This window comes from Salvelinus sp. IW2-2015, linkage group LG22, assembly GCF_002910315.2.
Source record: "Salvelinus sp. IW2-2015 linkage group LG22, ASM291031v2, whole genome shotgun sequence".
In the NCBI taxonomy this organism is placed as follows: Eukaryota; Metazoa; Chordata; class Actinopteri; order Salmoniformes; family Salmonidae; genus Salvelinus; species Salvelinus sp. IW2-2015.
In genome coordinates, this window is record NC_036862.1 from 22389630 (window position 1) to 22416884 (window position 27255).

The 27255-nt window shown below is 42.0% G+C and overlaps 1 protein-coding gene across 14 annotated transcripts in view; it reads right to left on the reverse strand.

Annotated features, from left to right (window-relative positions):
* The window catches only part of LOC111949621 (elastin-like), a 109111-nt gene that overhangs the window by 23421 nt on the left and 58435 nt on the right, over nt 1-27255 (reverse strand). For 4 of the 14 annotated variants that reach the window (XM_070434135.1, XM_070434132.1, XM_070434129.1 and 1 more), the window contains exons 13-45: nt 22639-22686; nt 22429-22518; nt 22249-22305; nt 22064-22159; nt 21739-21774; nt 21560-21652; nt 21382-21417; nt 20042-20137; nt 19822-19857; nt 19665-19706; nt 16192-16224; nt 15954-16007; nt 15670-15708; nt 15486-15572; nt 15327-15362; nt 15120-15236; nt 14944-15027; nt 14826-14861; nt 14600-14725; nt 14363-14500; nt 14163-14234; nt 13860-13892; nt 13683-13718; nt 13498-13593; nt 13297-13362; nt 8427-8513; nt 7735-7770; nt 7510-7620; nt 7249-7353; nt 7075-7107; nt 6730-6885; nt 6525-6566; nt 5185-5235 (exon numbers count right to left, since the gene is read on the reverse strand). In XM_070434135.1, the coding sequence (XP_070290236.1) occupies nt 5185-5235; nt 6525-6566; nt 6730-6885; nt 7075-7107; nt 7249-7353; nt 7510-7620; nt 7735-7770; nt 8427-8513; nt 13297-13362; nt 13498-13593; nt 13683-13718; nt 13860-13892; nt 14163-14234; nt 14363-14500; nt 14600-14725; nt 14826-14861; nt 14944-15027; nt 15120-15236; nt 15327-15362; nt 15486-15572; nt 15670-15708; nt 15954-16007; nt 16192-16224; nt 19665-19706; nt 19822-19857; nt 20042-20137; nt 21382-21417; nt 21560-21652; nt 21739-21774; nt 22064-22159; nt 22249-22305; nt 22429-22518; nt 22639-22686 (2304 nt within the window). The remainder of the gene's footprint in view (nt 1-5184; nt 5236-6524; nt 6567-6729; nt 6886-7074; nt 7108-7248; nt 7354-7509; nt 7621-7734; nt 7771-8426; nt 8514-13296; nt 13363-13497; nt 13594-13682; nt 13719-13859; nt 13893-14162; nt 14235-14362; nt 14501-14599; nt 14726-14825; nt 14862-14943; nt 15028-15119; nt 15237-15326; nt 15363-15485; nt 15573-15669; nt 15709-15953; nt 16008-16191; nt 16225-19664; nt 19707-19821; nt 19858-20041; nt 20138-21381; nt 21418-21559; nt 21653-21738; nt 21775-22063; nt 22160-22248; nt 22306-22428; nt 22519-22638; nt 22687-27255) is intronic. The other 10 variants (XM_070434130.1, XM_070434136.1, XM_070434131.1 and 7 more) reach the window with 10 other exon arrangements.

The window sequence follows — 27255 nt, forward strand, 5'->3', positions numbered from 1 at the left end:
GCAACCGTATCTTACGGAAGAAAAGAGCTTCTGGATATCAGGACAGCGATTAGACAAATCCGAGGTGAGTGACGATATTCTCCAAACACCCCACAGGGCAGAGATCCCAATTATTCGCAAAAGGAAGCGACGCAGAGGACGAAGAGCCGGATGCCTCGTCCGGACCCGCAGAAGGCGAGTAGGAAAGCTGCCGTTACCGTCAATATTACTCGGCAACGTACAATCATTGGACAATAAACTAGACGATGTACRATCACGAATATCCTACCAACGGGACATCAAAAACTGTAATATCCTATGTTTCACGGAATCGTGGCTGAATGACGACATGGATATTCAGCTAGCGGGATATACGCTGCACCGGCAGGATAGAACAGCACACTCTGGTAAGACGAGGGGGGGCGGTCTGTGCATATTTGTAAACAACAGCTGGTGCACGAAATCTAAGGAAGTCTCTAGATTTTGCTCGCCTGAAGTAGAGTATATTGTGATAAATTGCAGGCCACGCTACTTGCCTAGAGAGTTCTCAGCTGTACTTTTCGTGGCTGTTTKTTTACCACCACAAACAGATACGGGCACTAAGACCGCACTCAGTCAGCTGTATAAGGAAATAAGCAAACAGGAAACCGCTCACCCAGAGGCGGCGCTCCTAGTGGCCGGAGACTTTAATGCAGGGAAACTTAAATCAGTTCTACCAAATCTCGATCAACATGTTAAATGTGCAACCAGAGGGGAAATAAATTCTAGATCACCTGTACTCCACACACAGAGACGCGTACAAAGCTTTCCCTCGCCCTCCATTTGGTAAATCCGACCACAACTCTATCTCCCTGATTCCTGCTTACAAGCAAAAATTAAAGCAGGAAGCACCAGTGACTCGGTCTATAAAAAAGTGGTCAGATGAAGCAGATGCTAAACTACAGGACTGTTTTGCTATCAGACTGGAACATGTTCCGAGATTCTTCCTATGACATTGAGAAATACACCACATCAGTCACTGGCTTTATCAATAAGTGCATTGAGGACGTCGTCCCCACAGTGACTGTTTGCACATACCCCAACCAGAAGCCATGGATTACAGGCAACATTCGCACGGTGCTAAAAGGTAGAGCTGCCGCTTTCAAGGTGCGGGACTCTAACCCGGAAGCTTACAAGAAATCCCGCTATGCCCTGCGATGAACCATCAAACAGGCAAAGCGTCAATACAGGGCTAAGATTGAATCATACTACACCGGCTCCGACGCTCGTCGGTTGTGGCAGGGCTTGCAAACTATTACAGACTACAAAGGGAAGCACAGCCGCGAGCTGCCCAGTGACACGAGCCTACCAGACGAGCTAAATCACTTCTATGCTCACTTCGAGGCAAGCAACACTGAGGCATGCATGAGAGCATCAGCTGTTCCGGACGACTGTGTGATTATGCTCTCCGTAGCCGACGTGAGTAAGACCTTTAAACAGGTCAACATACACAAGGCTGCGGGGCCAGACGGATTACCAGGACGTGTGCTCCGGGCATGTGCTGACCAACTGGCAGGTGTCTTCACTGACATTTTCAACATGTCCCTGATTGAGTCTGTAATAGCAAATGTTCAGCAGACCACCATAGTCCCTGTGCCCAAGAACACAAAGGCAACCTGCCTAAATGACTACAGACCCGTATCACTCACGTCCGTAGCATGAAGTGCTTTGAAAGGCTGGTAAAGGCTACACATCAACACCATATTCCAGAAACCTAGACCCACTCCAATTTGCATACCGCCCAAACAGATCCACAGATTGATGCAATCTCTATTCACTCCACACTGCCCTTTCCAACATGACAAAAGGAACACCTATGTGAGAACATTCATTGACTAAGCTCAGCGTTCACACCATAGTACCCTCAAAGCTTCCTCACTTAAGCTAAGGAACCTGGGACTAACACCTCCCTCTGTACTGGATCCTGGACTTCCTGGCGGGCGCCCCAAGGTGGTGAGGGTAGGTCGCAACACATCTGCACCGCTGATTTCTCAACACTGGGAGCGCTCCCCAGGGGTGCTGTGCTCAGTCTCCCTCCTTGTACTCCCTGTTCACCCCACTGCATGCCAGCACGACTCAACACCATCCATAAGTTTGCAAACGAACACAGTGGTAGGCCCTGATACGACAATGACGAGACAGCCTAGAGGAGGAGGTCAGACACCTGGCCGCGGTGGTGCCAGAATAACCACCTGCGCTCTCAACGTAACCAAGACTAAGGATTATTGTGGACTACAGGACAAAGGAGCACCGGCCCGCCCCATTCCTCATCGACGGGGCTGTAGTGGAGCAGGTTGAGACTTCACATGTTATCTTTGGTGTCCCACATCAACAAACAGACATTAGAAGTGCGACACAAGACGACGGAGCCAAGGCACAGGTCTGGGCAACCGGAGGGCATCGACACACAGTCCTTATTCTCTCTGTCAGAAAACTAAAAACACATTCACCTGGCAGATTGGGGGTACTGAGATCCTCAAACGGTTCTACAGCTGCAACATCGAGAGCATCCTGACCGGTTGCATCACTGCCTGGTACGGCAATTGCTCGGCCTCCGACCGCAAGGCACTTCAGAGGGTAGTGCGTATGGCCCAGTACATCACTGGGGCAAAGCTGCCTGCCATCCAGGACTTCTACACCAGGCGGTGCCAGAGAAAGGCCCTGAAAATTGTCAAAGACCCCAGCCACCCCAGTCATAGACTGTTCTCTCTACTACCGCATGGCAAGCGGTACCGGAATGCCAAGTCTAGGACAAAAAGGCTTCTCAACAGTTTTTACCCCCAAGCCATAAGACTCCTGAACAGGTACCCAGACTTTTTGCATTGTGTGCCCGCCCCAAACCCCTCTTTTTACGCTACTGCTACTCTCTGTTCATCATATATGCATAGTCACTTTAACCATACCTACATGTACATACTACCTCAATAAGCCTGACTAACCGGTGTCTGTACATAGCCTTGCTACTCTTATTTTCAAATGTCTTTTTACTGTTGTTTTATTTTTTTGCACGCACGCACGCACGCACGCACACGCACACGCACACACACAAACACTTTCTTCTCACTATTGGTTAGAGCCTGTAAGTAAGCATTTCACTGTAAGGTGAAACTCTAAACCTTTTGTATTCGGCGCACGTGACAAATAAACTTTGATTTGATTTCTAAATCAATCCCTGACCGTGTCACCAGAAAAGCAGCCCCACACCATCACACCTCCTCCTCCATGCTTCATGGTGGGAACCACACACGTAGAGATCATCAGTTCACCTACTCTGCGTCTCACAAATACACGGCGGTTGGAACCAAACATCTCAAATTTGGACTCATCAGACCAAAGGACAGATTTCCACYGGTCTAATGTCCATTGCTGGTGTTTTTTTGCCCAAGCAAGTCTCTTCTTCTTATTGGTGTCCTTTAGTAGTGGTTTCATTKCAGCAATTCAACCATGAAGGCCTGATTCACACAGTCTCCTCTGAACAGTTAATGTTGGGATGTCTCTTACTGTACATGTACTCTTTGAAACATTTATTTGGGCTGCAATCTGAGCTTGGCAACTCTAATAAACTTATCCTCTGCAGCATAGGTAACTCTGTGTCTTCCTTTCCTGTGGCGGTCCTCATGAGAGCCAGTTTCATAATAGCGTTTGATGGTTTTTGCGACTGGACTTGAAGAAACTTTTAATGCTCTTGATATTTTGCCCATTGACTGACCTTCATGTCTTAATTCACTAGGGTAGGGGGCACTATTTTCACTTCCGRATGAAAAGCGTGCCCAAAGTAAACTGCCTGCTACTCAGGCCCAGAAGCTAGGATATGCATATAATTGGTAGATTTGGATAGAAAACACTCTAAAGTTTCCAAGACTGTTAGAATAATGTCTATGAGTATAACAGAACTGATTTGGCTGGCGAAAAACTGAGAAAAATACATCCAGGAAGTGGGATTTTTCTTTATGTTTGTAGTTTTCTATTGAATGCCATTACAGTATCCATTGACTTAGGACTCAAATTGCACTTCCTATGGCTTCCACTAGATGTCAACAGTCTTTAGAAATTGTTTCAGGCTTGTATTCTGAAACTCAGAGCGCGGCCTTTCTTGTTTACCTTTTATATTGACGACGTTATTGCCAGTTGAATAATTATCGATTATTTAGTCAAAAACAACCTGAGAATTGATTATAAACATCGTTTGAAATGTTTCAAACGAACTTTACGATACTATTTGGATTTTCCATCTGCCTGTTGTGACTGCGTTTGAGCCTATGGATTACTGAAAAAAACGCGAGGTTTTTGGATATAAACAGGGACTTTATCAAACAAAACAAACATTTATTGAGTAAATGGGAGTCTTGTGAGTGCAACCATATGAAGATCATCAAAGGTAAGTGATTAATTGTATCTATTTCTGAATTGTGTAACTCCTCTACTTGGCTGCTAACTGTTTGTAATGATTTGTCTGCTGGGCGCTGTTCTCAGACAATCGCATGGTATGCTTACGCCGTAAAGCCTTTTTAAAATCTGACAGCGTGGTTGGATTAACAAGAAATTAATCTTTAAACCGATGTATAACACTTGTATGTTTTATGAATTTTTATAATGAGTATTTCTGTTTTTGAATTTGGCGCTCTGCAATTTCACTGGATGTTGGCCAGGTGGGACGCTAGCACGTACCCTAGTGAGGTTAAAGTAATCATGGACTGTCATTTCTCTTTTGCTTTTTCCAAATAGGGCTGTCTTCTGTATACCAACTGATTGGCTCAAACACATTTGGGAGAAAATACATTCCACAAATGTACTTTTAACAAGGCATACTTGWTAATTGAAATGCGTTCCAGGTGACTACCTCATGAAGCTGGTTGAGAGAATGCCAAGAGTGTGCAAAGCTGTCATCAAGGCAAACGGTGGCTACTTTGAAGAATCTCAAATKTAAAATATGCACTTTTATGGTTACTACATGATTCCATGTGTGTTATTTCATAGTTTTGATGTCTTCACTATTATTCTACAATGTAGAAAATAGTAAAAATAAATACAAATCCTTGAATGAGTAGGCTTGTCCAAGTTTTGACTGGTACTGTATGTGTATATTACACTCTTCAAATGAAGTGTAACTATGTCCTTTGTCAGAAAGGGTTTGATCATGCAAACACAGACAGCAGCAAGTCTTACTGGGCTCTGGCTCTGGGGCCTCTGTGGCCTGTGTGCCAATAGGTGTGGGATCTGCCAAAAGACAACAGGTTCCAGTTTCATCCATTGCAGTTGAAAAAGACAGGGTAGGGGAACTAGCGTAGGGCAGAAGACATTATGGGGATCCTTGGCACTGCCATGGCAGGAGGGAAGGGGATAAGCTCCAGCTCCAGGTAGTGAATTGGTATTGGACCATACAACAATGCTAAAGGGGACAGYACTAGCAGGACAGATATTAAGCTGTCTCTTGTTTGAGGGTTTGGGGAGAAGAGAGGGGGGCAAAGAGGTTTGGGGTTTGGGAGGAGATAGGGCAGGGGACTGGCTTGCACGATACTGCCATTGCTGTTTGATACACCTGCAGTGGAGCGCAGTTAGCCAGACAGCAGTGGTAGAAGATGTGGGAGTTAGCTTGGATGCTAAGGCTGTGTCTGTAGGCCATTGAAGTCCTGATGAGGCCTGCTGGAAAAGTCTGATGGGGCTTTGTCGGATTATAAACAGGTTATATACATACAGCTCATGAAACGAAAAGGAAAACTATAACTTGCATTATAATCAGTCTCTATCATGGATTTTTTATTCTATGTCTATGGCATTCTATGGTACAGTACCTACCCCTTTTTTTACAGCTCTGTAAAATACAGTGCATATTTCAAATACAGTCACTCAGGGGTTCTCAAAATGGGGTCTGAGGTACTGTAGGGGGTCCGCGACCAGATAGTACTATTCATTAAAAAAAAACTAACAACAGATTAAACTAATTTTGGCCAAGGGATCCATGGAATAAGTTTAGAGGGTGTAATACAATACAATGTAATATTGTTAATCTACAATTTATCTTCTTAATCCTGGGCAACATGGGCCTGGGAGGCTCACAGGGATATTTGTATCCACAGTGTTCCACCAATTACCAAGTTTTGAACATTATACTTCTTGTATTCCCTCAAAATGTTTTTAAAACATAAATGCACTGTAATTTAAGCTTTAAAACTGCAAAGTTTTCTCTCTGCCCCCTGACAAAATGTGGAAAATGTTCCTTCCCAGGGTCCGAGACTTGGTTCGTACGGCCATGAACTGCCAACGTCATAGTTTACTACACTCCTTGTATGCTATTCGTAACTCACTCGAGCGGTGTTATGATTATGAGGGGGTCCCTGATAAATTTTCCATCACATAAGGGGTCCCCGGACCCCAAAAAGTTTGAGAACCCCTGCAGTAACTAACTCTAACTCTGTATCTTCGGATATACAGAATTTGTACTGATCAATGAGAAAACAGGTTAATTAAATCCAAAGTCTTGTTGAGTGCAAAACTTGTGGTTCTACCTGGGATGGGAGTTCCACCGGGTTCTAGAGATGAATCCTCTGCTGTAAAGGTGTCATAATGTCACATTAGGAGCTTTGTGGATTTTCTTTAAACCCTTCATTTTGGACCTACTTGCGTAGTACTAGCAATTATCCTGAAGGATCTATTTAGGCCAGGTAAAATAAACCAAGCAAGAATCAAAAGGTGAAACTAATATCTATTCACCTGGTTTGCCTGCGATAGGTATCCCTGTGCCCACTGGTACATCAGTGCGCTCAAAGGCAGTTCCTCCAACACCACCACCCACGCCCACACCTGGTCTTGGAGTCGCTATAGGCGCTGGCACACCTTCTCCACCGATGCCTGTCCCGCTTGGCATACCTGCAGGCAGGTAAGAACATAGGTGAAGGTATAGTATAATCTGTTGAGCCATAGTGAAAATCTTGATCCAGCTAACAAGAGAGAATAGGTACTGTACAGAGACTGCACAGAACAGACAAACATTATTGTTCTTCCACTGGTCTGCATTACATAGACTAAAAGTTATGAAACAACGAGASAGGCTCTTACCATATTTAGCAGCTTTGGCTGCGGGATCATATCCTGCAATCACAAGCATCACATAATTAATATTCTTATTGCATGTTGCATCACCTTGATATCGCAAAGAAGGACAGACTAGACCATGATACTTTTTGAGCTCTTTCTGATGTCTTTACTATTCATACACATCCTCTGACGTACCTCCAGCTCCTACTCCTCCAGGTATTCCTCCCTGTCCTCCTCCTCCCTGTCCTCCTCCTCCAAGTCCTCCTGCTCCTAGGCCTGCTCCTGCACCTCCGGGGACTCCTGTGGTAGAGGGCCACAAGAAAACAAATGTCCAACTTCAGAACTGCCAAAGACAGTAGACTTGTTACACCACAATTTAAAAAGTCAAAGATGTAATTTAAAAAGTCAATCAATGTACCAACACTGAATGAGATTGATTGTTTTGAGGGATTTTACCATATTTAGCCGCTTTGGCCACTGCAGGGTTATATCCTCCAGCCCCTGGTACTCCTCCTGCTCCTCCAAGTCCTCCAGCTCCTAGGCCTGCTCCTGCACCTCCTGGTAATCCTGTAGTGGAGTGTCACAAGAAAATTATAATTAGTTAAAAGTGGACAGAAGTTTCAGTATGAATTGAACCAATGTACAAACTCCGATGTTGTTGTTTTGAATGCTTTTCCTTACCATATTTAGCAGCTTTGGCCGCAGCAGGATTATATCCTGATTTGCAAAAAGTTTATAAATTAAAAGACATCATCCCTGATTTATGAACTTACTAAAACAATTGGGGGCGGATACTAAAAATCAAGCTCAATGGAGAATGTCCATTGAAAATGTTTTTTATTCCAGGATWAGGCTTAATCTGTGTYCAGGAAACCGCCCTTTACAGAGATCAACATAATGTGATACATCCACAGGTACACCTCCAATTGATTCAAATKATGTCAATTAGCCTATCAGAAGCTTCTAAAGCCATGACATAATTTTCTGGAATTTTCCAAGCTGTTTAAAGGCACAGTCAACTTAGTGTATGTAAACTTCTGACCCACTGGAATTGTGATACAGTGAATTATAAGTGAAATAATCTGTCTGTAACCAATTGTTGGAAAAATTACTTGTGTCATGCACAAAGTAGATGTCCTAACCGACTTGCCAAAACTATAGTTTGTTAACAAGAAATTTGTGGAGTGGTTGAAAAACGAGTTTTAATGACTTGAACCTAAGTGTAAACTTCGGACTTCAACTGTATTTCAATTGAGTGATTTCCTTATATGAACTGTAACTCAGTAAAATCGTTGAAATTGTTGCATGTTGCATTTATMATTTTGTCCAGTATATTACAGTACATTTACATGGCAAAGCCAAATCGGACTCACCTCCATATCCAGCCCCAGGTACCCCTCCATATCCACCCCCTGGCACTGCTCCTGCTCTCCCCGCCACACCAGCTCCTCCTGGAACTCCTACAGATCAGGCTCAGGATGTTATTCCTTGGTGGTTTAAACAACAGTAATATCTAAAGGTTGTTTCTTTGAAACCCAGGGGGGAAAAATCAAATATATTTAGGGGGTTTGGCACCACCGGCAGTATATCAGTACAGTATATACAGTTGAAGTCGGAAGTTTAAATATACTTAGGTTGGAGTAATTAAAACTCGTTTTTCAACCACTCCACACATTTCTTGTTAACAAACTATAGTTTTGGCAAGTCAGTTAGGACATCTACTTTGTGTATGACAGAAGTAATTTTTCCAACAACTGTTGGGTTATTTCACTTACAATTCACTGTATCACAATTCCAGTGGGTCAGAAGTTTACATACACTAAGTTKACAGTGCCTTAAAACAGCTTGGAAAATTCCAGAAAATGATGTCATGGCTTTAGAAGCTTCTGATAGGCTAATTGACATCATTTGAGTCAATTGGAGGTGTACCTGTGGATCTATTTCAAGAGCTACCTTCAAACTCAGTGCCTCTTTGCTTGACATCATGGGAAAATCAAAAGAAATCAGCCATGACCTCACTGACCTCATTGTAGACCTCACAAGTCTGGTTCATCCTTGGGAGCAATTTCAAAACGCCTGAAGGTACATTCATCTGTACAAACAATAGTATGCAAGTATAAACACCATGGGACCACACAGCCGTCATACCGCTCAGGAAGAGATGCGTTCTGTCTCCTAGAGATGAACGTACTTTGATGCGAAAAGTGCAAATCAATCCCAGAACAACAGCAAAGGACCTTGTGAAGATGCTGGAGGAAACAGGTACAAAAGTATCTATATCCACAGTAAAATGAGTACTATATCGACATAACCTGAAATGCCGCTCAGCAACGAAGAAGCTACTGCTCCAAAACCGTCATAAAAAAGCCAGACTATGGTTTGCAACTGCACATGGGGACAAGGATCTTACTTTTTGGAGAAATGTCCTCTGGTCTGATGAAACAAAAATAGAACTGTTTGGCCATATTGACCATGGTTATGTTTGGAGGAAAAAGGGGGAKGCTTGCAAGCCGAAGAACACCATCCCAACCATGATACACGGGGGTGGCAGCATCATGTTGTAGGGGTGCTTTGCTGCAGGAGGGACTGGTGCACATCACAAAATAGATGGCGTCATGAGGAAGTACAATTATGTGGATATATTGAAGCAACATTTCAAGACATCAGTCAGGAAGTTAAAGCCTGGTCGCAAATGAGTCTTCCAAATGGACAATGACTACAAGCAAACTTCCAAAGTGGTGTCAAAATGGCTTAAAGACAACAAAGTCAAGGTATTGGAGTGGCCATCACAAAGCCCTGACCTCAATCCTATAGAAAACTTGTGGGCAGAACTGAAAAAGCATGTGCGAGCAAGGAGGCCTACAAATCTGATTCAGTTACATCAGCTCTGTCAGGAGGAATGGCCCAAAATTACCCCCAACTTATTGTGGGAAGCTTGTGGAAGGCTACCCGAAACATTTGACCCAAGTTAAACAATTTAAAGGCAATGCTACCAACTACTAATTGAGTGTGTGTAAACTTCTGACCCACTGGGAATGTGATGAAAGAAATAAAAGCTGAAATAAATAATTCTCTCTACTATTATTCTGACATTTCACATTCTTAAAATAAAGTGGTGATCTTAACTGACCAAAGACAGGGAATTTTTACAAGGATTAAATGTCAGGAATTGTGAAAAACTGAGTTTAAATATATTTTGGTAAGGTGTATGTAAACTTCCGACTTCAACTGTATCAGTCAAAGGTTTGGACACACTTACTCATTCAAGGGTTTTTCTTTATTTTTACTATTTTCTACATTGTAGAATAATAGTGAAGACATAAAAACTAGGAAATAACACATATGGAATCATTTAGTAAAAAAGTGTTAAAGTGTTAAACAAATCAAAAAACTGTTAAACAAATYAAAATATATTTTATATTTGAGATTCTTCAAAGAAGCCACCCTTAGCCTTGACAACAGCTTTGGACACTCTTGGCATTCTCTCAACCAGCTTCATGAGGTAGTCACCTGGAATGCATTTCAATTAACATGTGTGCCTTGTTAAAAGTTCATTTGTGGAATTTCTTTCCTTCTTAATGTGTTTGAGCCAATCAGTTGTGATGTGACATGGTAGGGGTGGTATACAGAAGATAGCCCTATTTGGTAAAAAAACCAACTCCATATTATGGCAAGAACAGCTCAAATAAGCAAAGAGAAACAACAGTCCATCATTACTTTAAGACAAGAAGGTCAGTCAATTCAGAAAATTTCAAGAACTTTGAAAGTTTCTTCAAGTGCAGTCGCAAAAAACATCAAGCGCACGGATGAAACTGGTCTCATGAGGTCCACCACAGGAAAGGAAGACCCAGAGTTACCTATGCTGCAGAGGATAAGTTCATTCGAGTTGCCAGCCTCAGAAATGGGCAATTAACTGCACCTCAGATTGYAGCCCAAATAAATGCTTCACAGAGTTCAAGTAATAGACACATCTTAACATCAACTGTTCAGAGGAGCATGTGTCAATCAGGCCTTTATGRTTCATTTGCTGCAAAGAAACCACTACTAAAGGACACCAATAATAAGAAGAGACTTGCTTGGGCCAAGAAACACAACCAATGGACATTAGACCGGTGGAAATCTGTCCTTTGATCTGATGAGTCCAAATTTGAGATTTTTGGTTCCAACCGCCGTGTCTTTGTGAGACGCAGAGTAGGTGAATGGATGATTTCCGAATGTGTGGTTCCCACCGTGAAGCATGGAGGAGGAGGTGTGATGGTGTGTGGTTGCTTTGCTGGTGACACTRTCTGTGATTTATTTAGAATTCAAGGCACACTTAACCAGCATGGCTACCACAGCATTCTGCAGCGATACCCCATCCCATTTGGTTTGCGCATAGTGGGACTATCATTTGATTTTCAACTGGACAATGACCCAAAACACACCTACAGGCTGTGTAAGGGCTATTTGACCAAGAAGGAGAGTGATGGAGTTCTGCATCAGGGGTGCGTCACTTGAGTGTGTTGAGTCACTGATGTGATCTTCCTGTCCGGGTTGACGTCCCCCTTGTGTTTGTGCCGTGGGGGAGATCTTCGAGGGCTATCCTCGGCCTTGTCTCAGGGTAGTAAGTTGGTGGTTGAAGATATCCCTCTTGTGGTGTGGGGGCTGYGCTTTGGCAAAGTGGGTTGGGTTATATCCTGCCTGTTTGGCCCTGTCCGGGGGTATCGTTGGACAGGGCCACAGTGTCTCCCGACCCCTCCTGTCTCAGCCTCCAGTATTTATGCTGCAATAGTTTATGTCTCGGGGGGCTAGGGTCAGTTTGTTATATCTGGAGTATTTCTCCTGTCTTATCCGGTGTCCTGTGTGAATTTAAGTACGCTCCCTCTAATTCTCTCTCTCTCTTTCTCTCGCTCCTCTCTCGGAGGACCTAAGCCCTAGGACCATGCCTCAGGACTACCTGGCCTGATGACTCCTTGCTGTCCCCAGTCCCAACTGTTCTGCCTGCGGTTATGGAACAYTGACCTGTTCACCGGACGTGCTACCTTGTCTACAACCACTGTGATTATTATTATTATCTGACCCTGCTGGTCATCTATGAACGTATGAACATCTTGGCCATGTACTGTTATAATCTCCACCCGGCACAGACAGAAGTGGACCAGCCACCMCTCAGAGCCAAGTTCCTCTCCAGGTTTCTTCCTATGTTCCAGCCTTTCTAGGGAGTTTTTCCTAATCACAGTGCTTCTACATCTGCATTGCTTGCTGTTTGGGGTTTTAAACTGGGTTTCTATACAGCACTTTGTGATATCGGCTGATGTAAAAAGGGCTTTATAAATACATTTGATTTGATTTGACCTGGCCTCCACAATCACCCAACCTCAACCCAATTGAGATGGTTTGGGATGAGTTGGACTGCAGAGTGAAGGAACAACAGCCAACAAGTGCTCAGTATATGTGGGAACCCCTTCAAGACTGTTGGAAAAGCATTCCAGTTGACTACCTGATAAAGCTGGTTGAGAGAATGCCAAGAGTGTACAAAGCTGTCATCAAGGCTAAGGGTGGCTACTTTGAAGAATCTCAAATATTTATGAWTTTTTTAAACTCTTTTTTGGTTACTACTGTACATGATTCCATATGTGTTATTTCATAGTTTTGATGTCTTCACTATTTGTCTACAATGTATAAAGAAAAACCCTTGAATTTGTAGGTGTTTACAAACTTTTGACTGGTACTGTATATTTTTACTTTTACCCCTTTTTCTCCCCAATTTCGTGATATCCAATTGGTAGTTACAGTCTTGTCCCATCGCTGCAATTCCCGTACGGACTAGGGAGAGGCGAAGGTCGAGAGCCATGCGTTCTCCGAAACACAACCCTGCCATGCCGCACTCTTTCTTGACACAATGCTCGCTTAACCCGGAAGCCAGATGCACCAATGTGTCGGAGAAAACACTGTACACCTGGTGACCAAAGTCACGCCCGGCCAGCCACAAGGAGTTGCTAGAATGCGATGGGATAAGGATATCCTGGCCTGCCAAAACCTCCCCTAAAGCAGACGACGCTGGGCCAATTGTGCGCTGCCTCATGGGTCTCCCAGTGATGGCCTGCTGTGACACAGCCTGGGATCGAACACGGGTCTGTAGTGACGCCTCAAGCACTGTGATGTAGTACCTTAGACCGCTGCACCACTCGGGAGGCCCAGTACAGTATATTAATACAAAGGTTAGGCAATACATTTTTCAAAATCATGGAGAGGATAATGTACCATATTTAGCAGCTTTGGCTGCAGTAGCAGCCCCTCCTGCTGGTACCCCTCCATATCCTCCATAGCCTGCAATACAAAACAAATAGCAATGTTTATAAATGACCTCATAAATAGTTTGATAAGACAGACCAAAGCTCCCCAATCATAACCAACAGTATTAACTCTTCCAGATGACATTAGATTTCAACTTCTGGTGCAAACCTCCATATCCTGGTCCAGCCCCAGTCCCTGGTACTCCTCCTGCTCCTCCTAGGCCTGCTCCTCCAGCTCCTAGGCCTGCTCCTCCAGCTCCTGAGACTCCACAAGAAGAAAATKTTATTATTTTGAAATAATGTCTCCATTCAGAACCTCTTAAGATACAGTAGACATATCACTCTTCTTCTTACCATATTTAGCAGCTTTGGCCGCAGCAGGATTATACCCTGAAATTGAAAAATGTAATAAATTAAAAACATCACTCCTGCTCCCCAAGCCTCATAATACAGTAGTATTACTAACACTGGTTTATGCTTATGTTTATCAGTTCATGATATTATATAAAATTGGCATCATTGGAAACGTACCTCCAGCTCCTGCCCCTCCATATCCCCCATAGCCTGTCAATCAAAGCACGGAACATCATCAACCTAGTAGCACTATAAGGCAATGTACCCCATTTTACCTTAAAACCAACCCTCTGCTCAACCCAACTATCTAACTCCACTGCTTAAACCTATATAGAACCAACTCTACYCCTATGCAAAGTTTGCCAACTACATATAGATGTGCTGTACATAAGAACAAATACATATTGTATGTGTGAACACTGCCCTTACTTCCACCCAGACCCTTCCATCCCACATGGGCATCCCCTTTGGTGTACGTACCCCCAGGCCTGGGATATCCTCCAGCAGGCACGCCACCATATCCACTCCGTGGCCCACCAGCAGCCCCCTGACCTATAACACAGGAGAGGGCATGTCATGAGTTGACACATGGTAATGTACAGACATTTACAGAAATTTGATAATGTACCAAAATGTACAGAAATTTCACCATGAATTCAACCAATGTCCATTTTTCTTACCATATTTAGCTGCTTTGGCTGCAGCAGGATTATATCCTCCAGCCCCAGGTACCCCCCCTGCTCCTCCTCCAGGTACTCCTCCCTGTACTCCTCCAAGTCCTCCTGCTCCTAAGCCTGTTCCTAGACCTCCTGGAACTCCTGTGTGTTCACATGGTTTATATGATTTCAAAACCAGAAATGTCAGCATGAATTCAACCAATGTACCAACTCTGATTTTGCTGTTTTGAATGATTTTACCATATTTAGCAGCTTTGGCCGCAGCGGGATTATATCCTCCAGCCCCAGGTACACCCCCTCCTCCTCCTCCTGGTACTCCTCCTGCTCCCCCAGCTCCTAGGCCTGCTCCTGCACCTCCGGGAACTCCTATGGTGGAGGGTCAGAAAGCAACAATGGACAAAACGTTTACCATAAATTCAACCAATGCACCAAAGTTTATGTTGCAGTTCAGAGTGACGTTTCTTACCATATTTAGCAGCTTTGGCCGCAGCAGGGTTATATCCTGGTGAATACATTTGAGTTAATAAATAAAAGGTATCAGAATTGATTTGAATAGTTATAGCCCATTAACTATGGTGAGGTACCTCCAGCCCCAGCCCCTCCTGCTCCTCCATATCCTCCTCCAAGTCCTCCAGCTCCTAGGCTTGCTCCTGCACCTCCTGGAACTCCTGTTGTAGAGAAAAAGTATTGTATTTACAAGTCATGTATACCATAAACCAACACTGAATGAGACTAGCGTTGTTGTTTTGAGTGATCTTACCATATTTAGCTGCTTTGGCTGCAGCAGGATTATATCCTCCAGCCCCAGGTACACCCCCTGCTCCTCCTCCTGGTACTCCTCCTGCTCCTAGGCCTGCTCCTGCACCTCCGGGGACTCCTATGGTAGAAAATGTTAGGATTTTGCCATTAAGTCATGGCTAACTTAACAATTGAAAAGATACAGTAGACTTGTCACATTTCTTTTTACCATATTTAGCAGCTTTGGCAGCGGCGGGATTATATCCTACAATGAAATAAATKAATAGATTCAAAACGTGATTTTCAAAGTCACACTTTCCAAGCCCCATAATGCAATAGCATACAAAACAGTGTGAAAGCATTGGAGAAGTCAAGCATCATGACTTACCTCCAGCCCCAGCTCCTCCTGCTGGTACCCCTCCTGTTCCTCCAAGACCTCCAGCTCCTAGGCCTGCCCCTGCACCTCCTGGGACCCCTATGGTCGAGGAAAAAAGAAAAACCATTGGATTTCAAATTCAACAATTGTACAAACACTGAACGAGACTGGCCTAATATCGAGGGATTTTTCTAACCATATTTAGCAGCTTTGGCGGCGGCGGCGGGATTGTATCCTAAAATAGAAAATAATTCAATTAATTTACAGCATCCCTCCTGACAACTGCATTTCTAGCCCCATAAAGTAGCAGTACACAGCACAGTGACTGGAGGGTAGAAATTACTGTACATCTTTATGATTCAAATGAACATTTGTCTTACCATGAATTTCAGTCTCCTCAAGCAGTAGTTAATGCTATGAATGAATTCATGAAATTGCTACAAGCGTGAGATGCTATAGTGCAATACTTAGATAAGCTACCTCCAGACCCTGGAAAAGCTCCTGCTCCCCCAAATCCAGCACCCCCTGGAACACCTACAGGGAGGGTGACATCCATACAGTACATTATATGATCATTTCTATTATTAAAATAAGGTCAATGTGAGTTGGAGCTGACTAAGCCAATGAACGAAGCCCTTCAGTGAGTGATGGTGTCTTAACAGCATTGTAAAGGCTGTGGCCTGGGCAGCTTTGGGATGTTTTGGTTAGTTATCCTCACCGTAATAGGGAGGCCTGGCTCCCGCTCCATAGCCTGTTCAGAGATGATGAAAATGGTGATGGTGTTAAAGATATCTGCTACATTGAGTTTAAAGCTGCAGTGCCAATCCAGGTTAGTGCACTTGATAGGAGTCAAGACAATACAGTATTATAATGCATGTACAAGGATTGCACTGGTTACAAACKCTCAGATTGGGGTATGCTTGAGCAAGGCACATCACCTTCATAACAGCTTCATGGAGAGCCCAGTGGTTGGCATAATATAAAGTGGGGTACATCATTATTGGCACCCTTGATAAAGATGAGCAAAAAATACTATTAAATGAATAATACAACAAATACTCAGCTATGATGTATGCTCCAAAAAATGGTGGGGATTATACTATTTTATATTAATACAATTGACAATTGCTGAGAGAATTAGATTTTGTTTAACAAGTAATCAAATAAAATAAAAAGATTATTGGAACCTCTGTTTTCAATACTCTAGCACAGAGTTTTATAACGACATAGTTTTATAACGACACAGAGTTTTATAACGGCACAGAGTTTTATAACGACATAGTTTTATAACGACAGAGTTTTTAATAACGACACAGAGTTTAATAACGGCATTTATACGAACAGAGTTTTATACGAAACGACATAGTTTTATAACGGCACAGAGTTTTTATAACGACATAGTTTTATAACGACACAGAGTTTTATAACGGCACAGAGTTTTATAACGCATAGTTTTATAACGACACAGAGTTTTTATACGGCACAGAGTTTTATAACGGCACAGAGTTTTATGAGCTTGGAGAACATGTTGGGAGGGATCTTAGACCTTTCCTCCATACGGAATCTTTCTAGATCCTTAATATCCTTTGTCTGCGCTTATAGACTGTGTTCTTCAATTTAAACCACAGGTCTTCAGTGGGGTTCGAATGCTGAGACAGATGGCCATTGCAAAATGCTGATTTTGTGGTCAATTATACATTTCCTTGTGGATTTTGATTAGTGCTTCGGATTATTGTCTAGCCAAAGATAGCAAAGATCCACCACCATATTTTACTATAGGTATAATCCAAGTGCCAATGCTGTTAATCAAACTCCAGGCGGTGCTATAGTCATTTGACATRAAAATAGAGCACTTTGGCCATGCACACCCCTGGTGGGTTTGGCATTGAAAAACAGAAACATATGCAGAAAAGCACCTCACCCAATTTTTTATGATATACTGGTCCTTTGGCTCTTGTTAAGGTCAACGGCATCATGAACTTTATCACGTACCAGGACATTTTAGCCAAAAACCTGGTTGCCTCTGCCAGGAGGCTGACGCTTGGTCGTAAGTGGATCTTCCAGCAAGACAATAATCCCAAACAGACATAAAAATCCACAAAGAAATGCTTAATTGACCACCAAATCAACATTTTGCAATGGCCATCTCAGTCTCCAGACTTGAACCCCATTGAAAATCTATTGTTTGAATAGAAGAGTGCAGTCCATAAACACAGATGAAGGATATCATGGATCTGGAAAGATTCTGCATGGAGGAATGGTCTAAATTCCCTCCAAATGTCCAATCTAAGAAAATATTTTTGGAAAAGGCTCAATGTCGTTATCCTCGCAAGGGGAGGGTGCTGGAGCATTGAAAACAGGGGTGCCAATACCGTTGATCACTATCCTTTAAAGATTTGTCTGAATTACCTTTAAACAAAATCTCTTTCTCTGAGCAATTATATTAACATAAAACAATATAATTGTTTTGAGAATATACAGTTGATGTCGGAAGTTTACATACACCTTAGCCAAATACATTTAAACTCAGTTGTTCACCAATCCTGACATTTAATCCTAGTAAAAATTCCCTGTCTTAGGTCAGTTAGGATCACCACTTTATTTTAAGAATGTGAAATGTCAGAATAATAGTAGAGAGAATTATTTATTTCAGCTTTTATTTCTTTCATCACATTCCCGGTAGGTCAGAAGTTTACATTCACTCAATTAGTAGTTGGTAGCATTGCCTTTAAATTGTTTAACTTGGGTGAAATGTTTCGGGTAGCCTTCCACAAGCTTCCAACAATAAGTTGGGTGAATTTTGGCCCATTTCTCCTGACAGCTGTTGAAAACTGAGTCAGGTTTGTAGGCCTCCTTGCTCTCACATGCTTTTTCAGTTCTGCCCACACATTTTCTATAGGATTGAGGTCAGGGCTTTGTGATGGCCACTCCAATTCCTTGACTTTGTTGTCCTTAAGCCATTTTGCCACAACTTTGGAAGTATGATTGGGGTCATTGTCCATTTGGAAGACCCATTTGCGACCAAGCTTTAACTTCCTGACTGATGTCTTGAGATATTGCTTCAATATATCCACATAATTTTCCTTCCTCATGACGCCATCTATTTTGTGATGCACCAGTCCCTCCAGCAGCAAAGCACCCCCACAACATGATGCTCCCACCCTCTTGCCTCACGGTTGGGATGGTGTTCTTTGGCTTGTAAGCCTCCCCTTTTTTCTTCCAAACATTATGGCCAAACAGTTCTATTTTTGTTTCATCAGACCAGAGGACATTTCTCCAAAACATACGATCTTTGTTCCCATGTGCAGTTGCAAACCGTAGTCTGGCTTTTTTTATGGCGGTTTTGGAAAGTGGCTTCTTCCTTGCTGAGCAGCCTTTCAGGCTATGTCGATATAGGACTCGTTTTACTGTGGATATAGATACTTTTGTACCTGTTTCCTCCAGCATCTTCACAAGGTCCTTTGCTGTTGTTCTGGGATTGATTTGCACTTTCCGCACCAAAGTATGTTCATCTCTAGGAGACAGAACGCGTCTCCTTCCTGAGCGGTATGACGGCTGCGTGGTCCCATGTTGTTTATACTTGCGTGCTATTGTTTGTACAGATGAACGTGGTACCTTCAGGCGTTTTGAAATTGCTCCCAATGATGAATCAGACTTGTGGGAGTCTACAATGTTTTTTGATGTCAAGCAAAGGGGCACTGAGTTTGAAGGTAGGCCTTGAAATAGATCCACAGGTACACCTCCAATTGACTCAAATGATGTCAATTAGCCTATCAGAAGCTTCTAAAGTCATGACATAATTTTCTGGAATTTTCCAAGCTGTTTAAAGGCACAGTCAACTTAGTGTATGTAAACTTCTGACCCACTGGAATTGTGACACAGTGAATTATAAGCGAAATAATCTGTCTGTAAACAATTGTTGGAAAAATTACTTGTGTCATGCACAAAGTAGATGTTCTAACCGACTTGCCAACACTTTAGTTTGTTAACAAGAAATGTGTGGAGTGGTTGAAAAACGAGTTTTAATTACTCCAACCTAAGTGTATGTAAACTTCCGACTTCAACTGTAGCTCAATATTTATATTATTTATTTCATACAGTCTTTTTGCTCATCTTTATCAAGGGTGCCAATTATTTTGGGCCTGACTATACATTTGTTAAATCTATAGGTGTTTGGTTACTATAGCCTACCTCCAGCTCCTCCTAACCCTGCACCTGCTCCTCCTGGAACTCCTGTGTTGAAGGTTGACATGAAAACAAGGCTTAGTTAAAAGTGGACAGACACTTCAGCATGAGTTACAACCAATGTTGCAACTCTGATGTTGCTGTTACGAGTGACGTTTCTTACCATATTTAGCGGCTTTGGCTGCCGCAGGATTATATCCTGAAATGCAAAACATTAATCACTTGTGATTTTTATAGTCGAAAAATTATTATAGATTTGCTAAATATAACCATCTAGTTCACAATATCATATCTGAATAACGTCCTTAATATATACACACAGTAAAGAGCAACACTACTGAGATGAGAGTAGTGTTCACTGTGTAGTATACTTTTAGGCTCACCTCCTGCCCCAGGTACACCCCCTCCTCCTCCTCCTCCTCCTGGTACTCCACCAAATCCTCCAGCTCCTAGGCCTGCTCCTGCACCCCCTGGAACTCCTGTGTGGCAAGWCAAGATAAGAACAGTTAGTTAAAGGGATGATCTGCAGTTCAAACAATAACAAAGCACCAACCCTAACACTTTTTTGGTAAAAAGCTGAGGGATGGGGTTGGAGAACTGTAAGCACTCTCAAATGTATAGACAGCGCTAGACTGACCATCCATGATATCAACATAATAGTTTTAACTCTGTTCTGAGGCTATGCAGTATTTTTTTGCAGTTACAAGGTTTACAAACAAAAGAGTTAAACAAGTTTATATTTGGGATTCTGATGGTATGACAGTTCAACTAAGCTAAGCAGTTCAACTAAGCTAAGTTCTATTCTTCAAGAATCAATGGGTATATATAATTAATTTAAAAGTCTAAAAATGGATGTAGCAACTGCTGTTTGCCCCTTTAAAGGATAACAGAAATAAAAAATCTCCAGTTGAAGTCGGAAGTTTACATACACCCTAGCTAAATAAATTTAAACTCAGTTTTTCACAATTTCTGACATTTAATCCTTGTAAAAATTCCCTGTCTTTGGTCAGTTAGGATCACCRCTTTATTTTAAGAATGTGAAAGGTCAGAATAATAGTAGAGAGAATGATTTATTTCAGCTTTTATTTCTTTCATCACATTCCCAGTGGGTCAGAAGTTTACATACACTCAATTAGTATTTGGTAGCATTGCCTTTAAATTGTTTAACTTTGGTCWAACGTTTCGGGTAGCCTTCCACAACCTCCCACAATAAGTTGGGTGRATTTTTGGCCATTCCTCCTGATAGAGCTGGTGTAACTGAATCAGGCTTTGTAGGCCTCCTTGCTGATTTRTTTTGATTTTCCCATGATGTCAAGCAAAGAGGCACTGAGTTTGAAGGTAAACCTTGAAATACATCCACAGATACACCTCCAATTGACTCAAATTATGTCAATTAGCCAATCAGAAGCTTCTAAAGTCATGACATCATTTTCTGGAATTTTCCAAGCTGTTTAAAGGCACAGTCAACTTAGTGTATGTAAACTTCTGACCCACTGGAATTGTGATACAGTGAATTATAAGTGAAATAATTGTTGGAAAAATGACTTGTGTCATGCACAAAGCAGATGTCCTAACCGACTTGCCAAAACGATAGTTTGTTAACAAGAAATTTGTGGAGTGGTTGAAAAATTAGTTTTAATTACTTTAATTAAGTGTATGTAAACTTCCGACTTCAACTGTATGTACCACCTCTGATATTGCTGTTTTGAGAGATCTTTCATACCATATTTAGCAGCTTTGGCCGCAGCAGGGTTATACCCTGAAATGCAAAAGTTTATAGATTAGAAAAACAGATTTTTATAGTCAAACTACAATCACAAAAAAACWGAATTCTGACGTAACTAAACTCACTGTAAGAGGCCTATCAGATTTTGATGTTGTACAGTTACTTTCATATGTACCTCCAGCTCCTCCRGATAACCCTCCAGGTACTCCTCCTGCTCCTCCTGCTACTGATCCAAGACCTGGGACGCCACCTGCACCTCCTGGGACTCCTACGGTGGAGAGTCACAAGAAAACGACTCAAATTAGTCTTATTAGCTAAAACTCTGATATTGCTGTTCTGAGTGATATTTCTTACCATATTTAGCAGCTTTGGCTGCAGCAGGATTATATCCTGAAATGTAAAAAATTTAAAATGTAAAAAAAATCTGCCTGACCCTTGGCCTTACTCTGAAAATCTTTAGATATACTCTCACTGTCAGTATAGATAACAAAAAGCTAAATGTTTCACTTGTATTCTCATATTCTCTTGTATTCTCTTTCACTTGTATTCTCTGAATAGTATTAATGTCAACTGTGGCTGTCCTGTCTAGTAGTTTTGTTTGGTGGTACTGTAAACTGTCAGGTACTGTCCAGTAGAAGGTCAGAGGTGTCTTTATCACACACTCTCTTTCTCCCCTCACCTCTAGGGTAAGCTCCTCCCACTCCAGGGTAAGCTCCTCCCTCTCCAGGGTAAGCTCCACCTGCACCGGGCACACCACCCAAACCAGTACCAGCACCTGAGGGTAAACATTTCAAGAGTTAGTAGTTGAAGTTAACACTGTGTCAAAAAGCCCAGTTTCAGTAGCCCTGTGATAGCGATCACTACCATATTTAGCAGCTTTAGCCTGAGCCTGGGCCGGGTTAAGACCTCCKGTCCCAACACCTGCAGAGAGTGGGGGAACACAAACATTAGAGTTACAGTTCTCAATTCAAATTAATTTATGTAATAGAGTGCTCTTAAACATATTGTCCCATATATTTGTGTAAGTGTTCTCCAATTCCCTACCAGTTCCAATGGGGTATCCAGGCTTGGATCCAGGACCACCTTTTCCACCAGGAAGGCCTGCTCCACCACCACCACCAAAGCCCCCATATCCTGAAACAAGTGGAGAGAACCATCTACTGTACCGTACTGCTTGTACTACACACACATGTACAATTACACATACATGCAGAACACTACTTAAAACATTTACATATTAAAAACTTTCTGTACCAAATGGAAGTTTGCCTCCAGCTCCTCCAACTTTCGCTCCATAGCCACCTGTAGAAACCATTGCGACAAACAAACAGTATCAGTCTTGTATAGAGTAAAGGGTTTGAACTTCCATTAGCACACAGTCAGAAAATCCATTACTACTTCATTGTTTGTGAACGGACCTTTGTTTTAAATTATTGACTTATTACTGATTTATTCAATTTCATTCCAGATCCACCCAAGACATAAAACCACACAGTTGTAATCTATTCTGTTCAGCAGTAAACATTAATACATCTACTGTAGATGGGTTAGTAGTTCTACATCATTAAGGTTTGAGCCCAGCAGGTCATAGCTGAAGCAGTTTGGGTTTTTATCATGTGTAAACACAGCTACATTTGTTTCTCATCAAACAGGTGTTGATTTTATTCAGCAGTATGACCTAGCCTACTACAAACATCGAGGCACATTCTGAAAACTAACCTACGGAACAGACAAGGATGATTTGTCAGTCCACTCAGATCTTACTATTGCCCCTGAGTGACTACAGATCTGAGAGGAGGCCAAAGGAAAGCTCTAACTTACTGTATGCTTTTGGCTGCATGACACTCTTYCCTGTGAGGGACCACATTCGGTAAATAGCTAACTAAGACCATGTTGTCTTAACACATATAACATTAACTGACATTGATTGAAGTGGTGGTCCCTTACAGGGAATGGGTGTGAACAGCTAACTTACATACAATACATGAAAGAAGCAGTCACAGTTTTAGTGGGTTAAGGTTCCGAGCTATTTTTTTTTTTTTTTTTTTTTTTTTTTTTTTTGTTTTTTTTTTTCTTTTTTTTTTATTTGCGTCCCCCACCCCCAACTTTTTAGATTTTCGAAGTGTCTTAGAGGAGAAGGTGGTAGAAGCATCGTTCTGATTTGAGGTCTTCTCAGAACGTGATGAGTGGACTCCAACAACACATGGTGAAAAGGGCAACAACTCAGTTTTGAAGAGGAAAGAAAACCCTTGTTCCAAAGTCACGGACCTGGGCCTCAGAAAGAGAACAAATCGATTCTCAGCAGCCAATTCACAATGATAAAGCCACCATACATAACCTGAGGCCTAGGAGGGGGGTAGACCTAGAACCGCTCGTGACCATGGCTGCTCATTGTGACCGTAACTCGTATATGGGCGCTGTGCATGGTGGCCATTAATGGGGGGTAATGGGGATAAGACCACTGTGCATGTGGCCATAATGGGGGTAATGGGGATAAGACACTGTGCATGTGGCCATAATGGGGGGTAATGGGGATAGACACTGTGCATGTGGCCATAATGGGGGTAATGGGGATAAGACACTGTGCATGTGGCCATAATGGGGGTAATGGGGATAAGACACTGTGCATGTGGCCATAATGGGGGTAATGGGGATAAGACACTGTGCACTGGAGAGAAAGGAACTGTAACGAACGGTCAACATTGTGTCAACTTACAGACCGCAAACATCTGACGTTTAACATCCATTAAACACTGGGGTGAATGACGTTTAGGGACAGTAAGATAGTGAAGTTGTTGTTTTTTTGTGATCCATATTTAATTTTTATTTCACAATATACAACACATAAGGTCGGATCACTTTACAAATACTAGCCAACATGACAACATTAACATACAATACAACTATTTACATACTCGCAGGAGTCAATTATTTGAGTGCACAATATGACATCTACAGAAAGGAAGTAGAGTTTACAATAAAACATATTCTATATTATTCTCAGAAAATAAAATGTCGTCCCTCCACTCCCCTACCATGTAGGACCATTGCTTGGTCAATAGTTGTTAATATCTGATCTAATTTTTGCATAATACATCCCATGCCTCAACTGTATTTGCCAGAGCTTTGTTTATTACAGCCACTGATCACTCTATACGAACAATATCTTGAAAATATGATACCCATGTTTGAGGCGAGAGGATTGTAGGGGTAATCCAAGCACTAAGGATAACCCTTTTTACTGCTGTTAACCCCGCATATATGATTATTTTCTGAACCAGTTGCAATACAATTGAAGAGTCATCATTCAACAAAAATAAAGGTGGATCTTTGACCACAGGGAAACCCATAATTGTTGTAAGGAAATCTGAAAAGTGACCAGAACTGGGACACCACAGGACATTCCCAAAACATGTGCATTAGTATTCCAACAGTATTCATACGGCATCTATCACATATTGGAGAAGGAATCAGGTCCATCTTAAAACATCTAAATGGTGTTGCATAACTTCTATGTATAATCTTATAATGTATAAGCTGGTGTGCTGGGTTTTTAGAGGTAACAAATACATTTTCCCAAATGGCATCCCAGTTCAGGTCGTGCCCCAATCCCTGCATTTCGCGGTTCTATACTAGAGTGACACCCAATGTAGCGCATTTAACAGACAGCAGGCAATCATAAGTGGCAGAGACTATTTTAGAAGTTAATGAAGGGTCTATCCATGTAAGCATTATGTGGGACGTTAACGGGCCATCCCATGCTACACCATACGTTTTTAACGAAAATCTTAACTGTAGGTAAAGGAACCATGAAAGCCTGGAAGTGAATACATTTGTTTGATGTCCTGGAAAGGTATTAGCCCCTTATCATTATACATGTCTCGCAAGGTATGCACACCCTTATCCGCCCACAATGGGTACACAAAAGGCTTATTGTTTGTCATCAGCTTATAGTTATGCCATATAGGAGAAGAATCACAAAACTTCTTAGTGTTGCCTATGTGTTTCTCAGCATAGTACCATACTTGTAGTGAGTTGGAAATAATTGAACCAAATTTTTTGTATGCCGTTTTTATCTTGATGCCCTGAAAAAACTAGATCTGTAAGTCTATGCGGTGCAACAAGTGCTTCCTCTATGCCTCTCCAAGATGCTGCAATAGAATCATCAGACCATACTCTCAAGGATTTTATTTGGAAAGATGAGTAATATCATTTGTAAATCTGGAAAAGACAAACCTGATCCCATTAACCGTGTAGGAGTATCATATCTAATGCGTGGCTTTTTATCATTCCAAATAAACTTTGAGGTCATTGACTTTAATTCCTCAAAGTATTTTGGTGGAGGTGGTATAGGCACCTAACATTTAGTCGACCGAGTACGTTCATTTTTACTACCTTGTAATGAGATTTTAAGGGAGGACTATCTCTGCAAATCAGAGGTGATCTCCTATTTTATTTTGACATAGTTCCTTCTGCAAACTTGGGAAAATTTGGTGGGTATGCATATGCCCAAATAACTCAAGTCTGCCTCGTGCCACTGCACTGGAGATGCAGCAGGCAAAGTAAGCCATTTCGCAGGGTTGTTAAGGGGAACCAGTATAGATTTCCAGTTTATTTTATATTCAGAGAATGAACCAAAAATAGTAAATAATGTCAGAATCTGTGGAAGGGAAATTGAAATGTCTGAGAAATACAATAAGATGTCATCGGCATAGAGTGACACTTTATTCTGGGTACCTTTAATATTGATGGGTGAATATGTGGGTCCAATCTAATCGCTGGAGCAAGGGGCTCCAAAGACAGTGCAAAGAGTGTAGGTGATAATGGACATCCTTGTTTTGTGGTACGTTGTATACAGAAAGTCTTGGATAGAATGTTTCCCGTCTGCACAACTGCTTGGGATGCAGAATACAACGTTTTTAACATGGAGATAAATCCTTTACCAAAGCCAAAGGCCTCCAAAACACACCATAAATAGTTCCATTCTAGCCTAACAAAGGCTTTTTCTGCATCCAAACTAAAAAGTGCAGCAGGGACTGGGTTGTTTTCKGACTCATTTATGATATGGAATACACGTCTAATATTGTCTGAGGCTAAACGACCCTTTATAAACCCAGTTTGATCATTGCTAATGATATGTCCTACAAGCAGTTCTAATCTGATGGCAAGTAACTTTGCAAACAGCTTGAGCTGTGTTGTAATAAGGCTTAAGGGCCTATAACTTTTACAGTCTAGGAGATTTGCCCTGATTGATAGAACCAAGAATTAGTGGCCCAACAATATCTCATACTTCAAGAAACAGCTCAGGAGGGAAACCATCAAGTCCTGGTGATTTGCCTTTTTTCATAGATGTCAATGCATTCCTGAGTTCTTCAAGATTAAGTGGGGAGTCAAGGAATCCAGATTGCTCTCTGTCAAGTTTGGGAAGGTCCAATGATGATAAGAAGTGTGTCATCTTACTATGATCAGGGTCCGCCTCTGATGTGTATAATTGGGAATAAAACTGCCTAAATGTATCATAAATTTCTGCCTGGTCATGTGATATCTTACCAGATGGTGTTTGAATTGTATTGATACAAGAAAAGGCCTCATTTTGCTTAAGCCTTGCAGCCAAARGTCTACTAGCTTTCTCCCCTTCAGAATATAGTATGTTACTCTTGTGCGATGCATTATAAATTCTGCTTTAGACTGTAKTAAAGTGTTATACTCGTGTTTTAATGTTGTTCAAATCTTCCCCTTTTGCTCTGTAAATTTTTGTTTCTGCTCCTTTTCAACCAGAGCAATCTGTTTTTCCAGATCTACTAATCTTTTACTGCGAGTTGAGTTAAGATGTGAAGCAAACGAGGTAGTTTCCCCTCAAAAAACATTTTG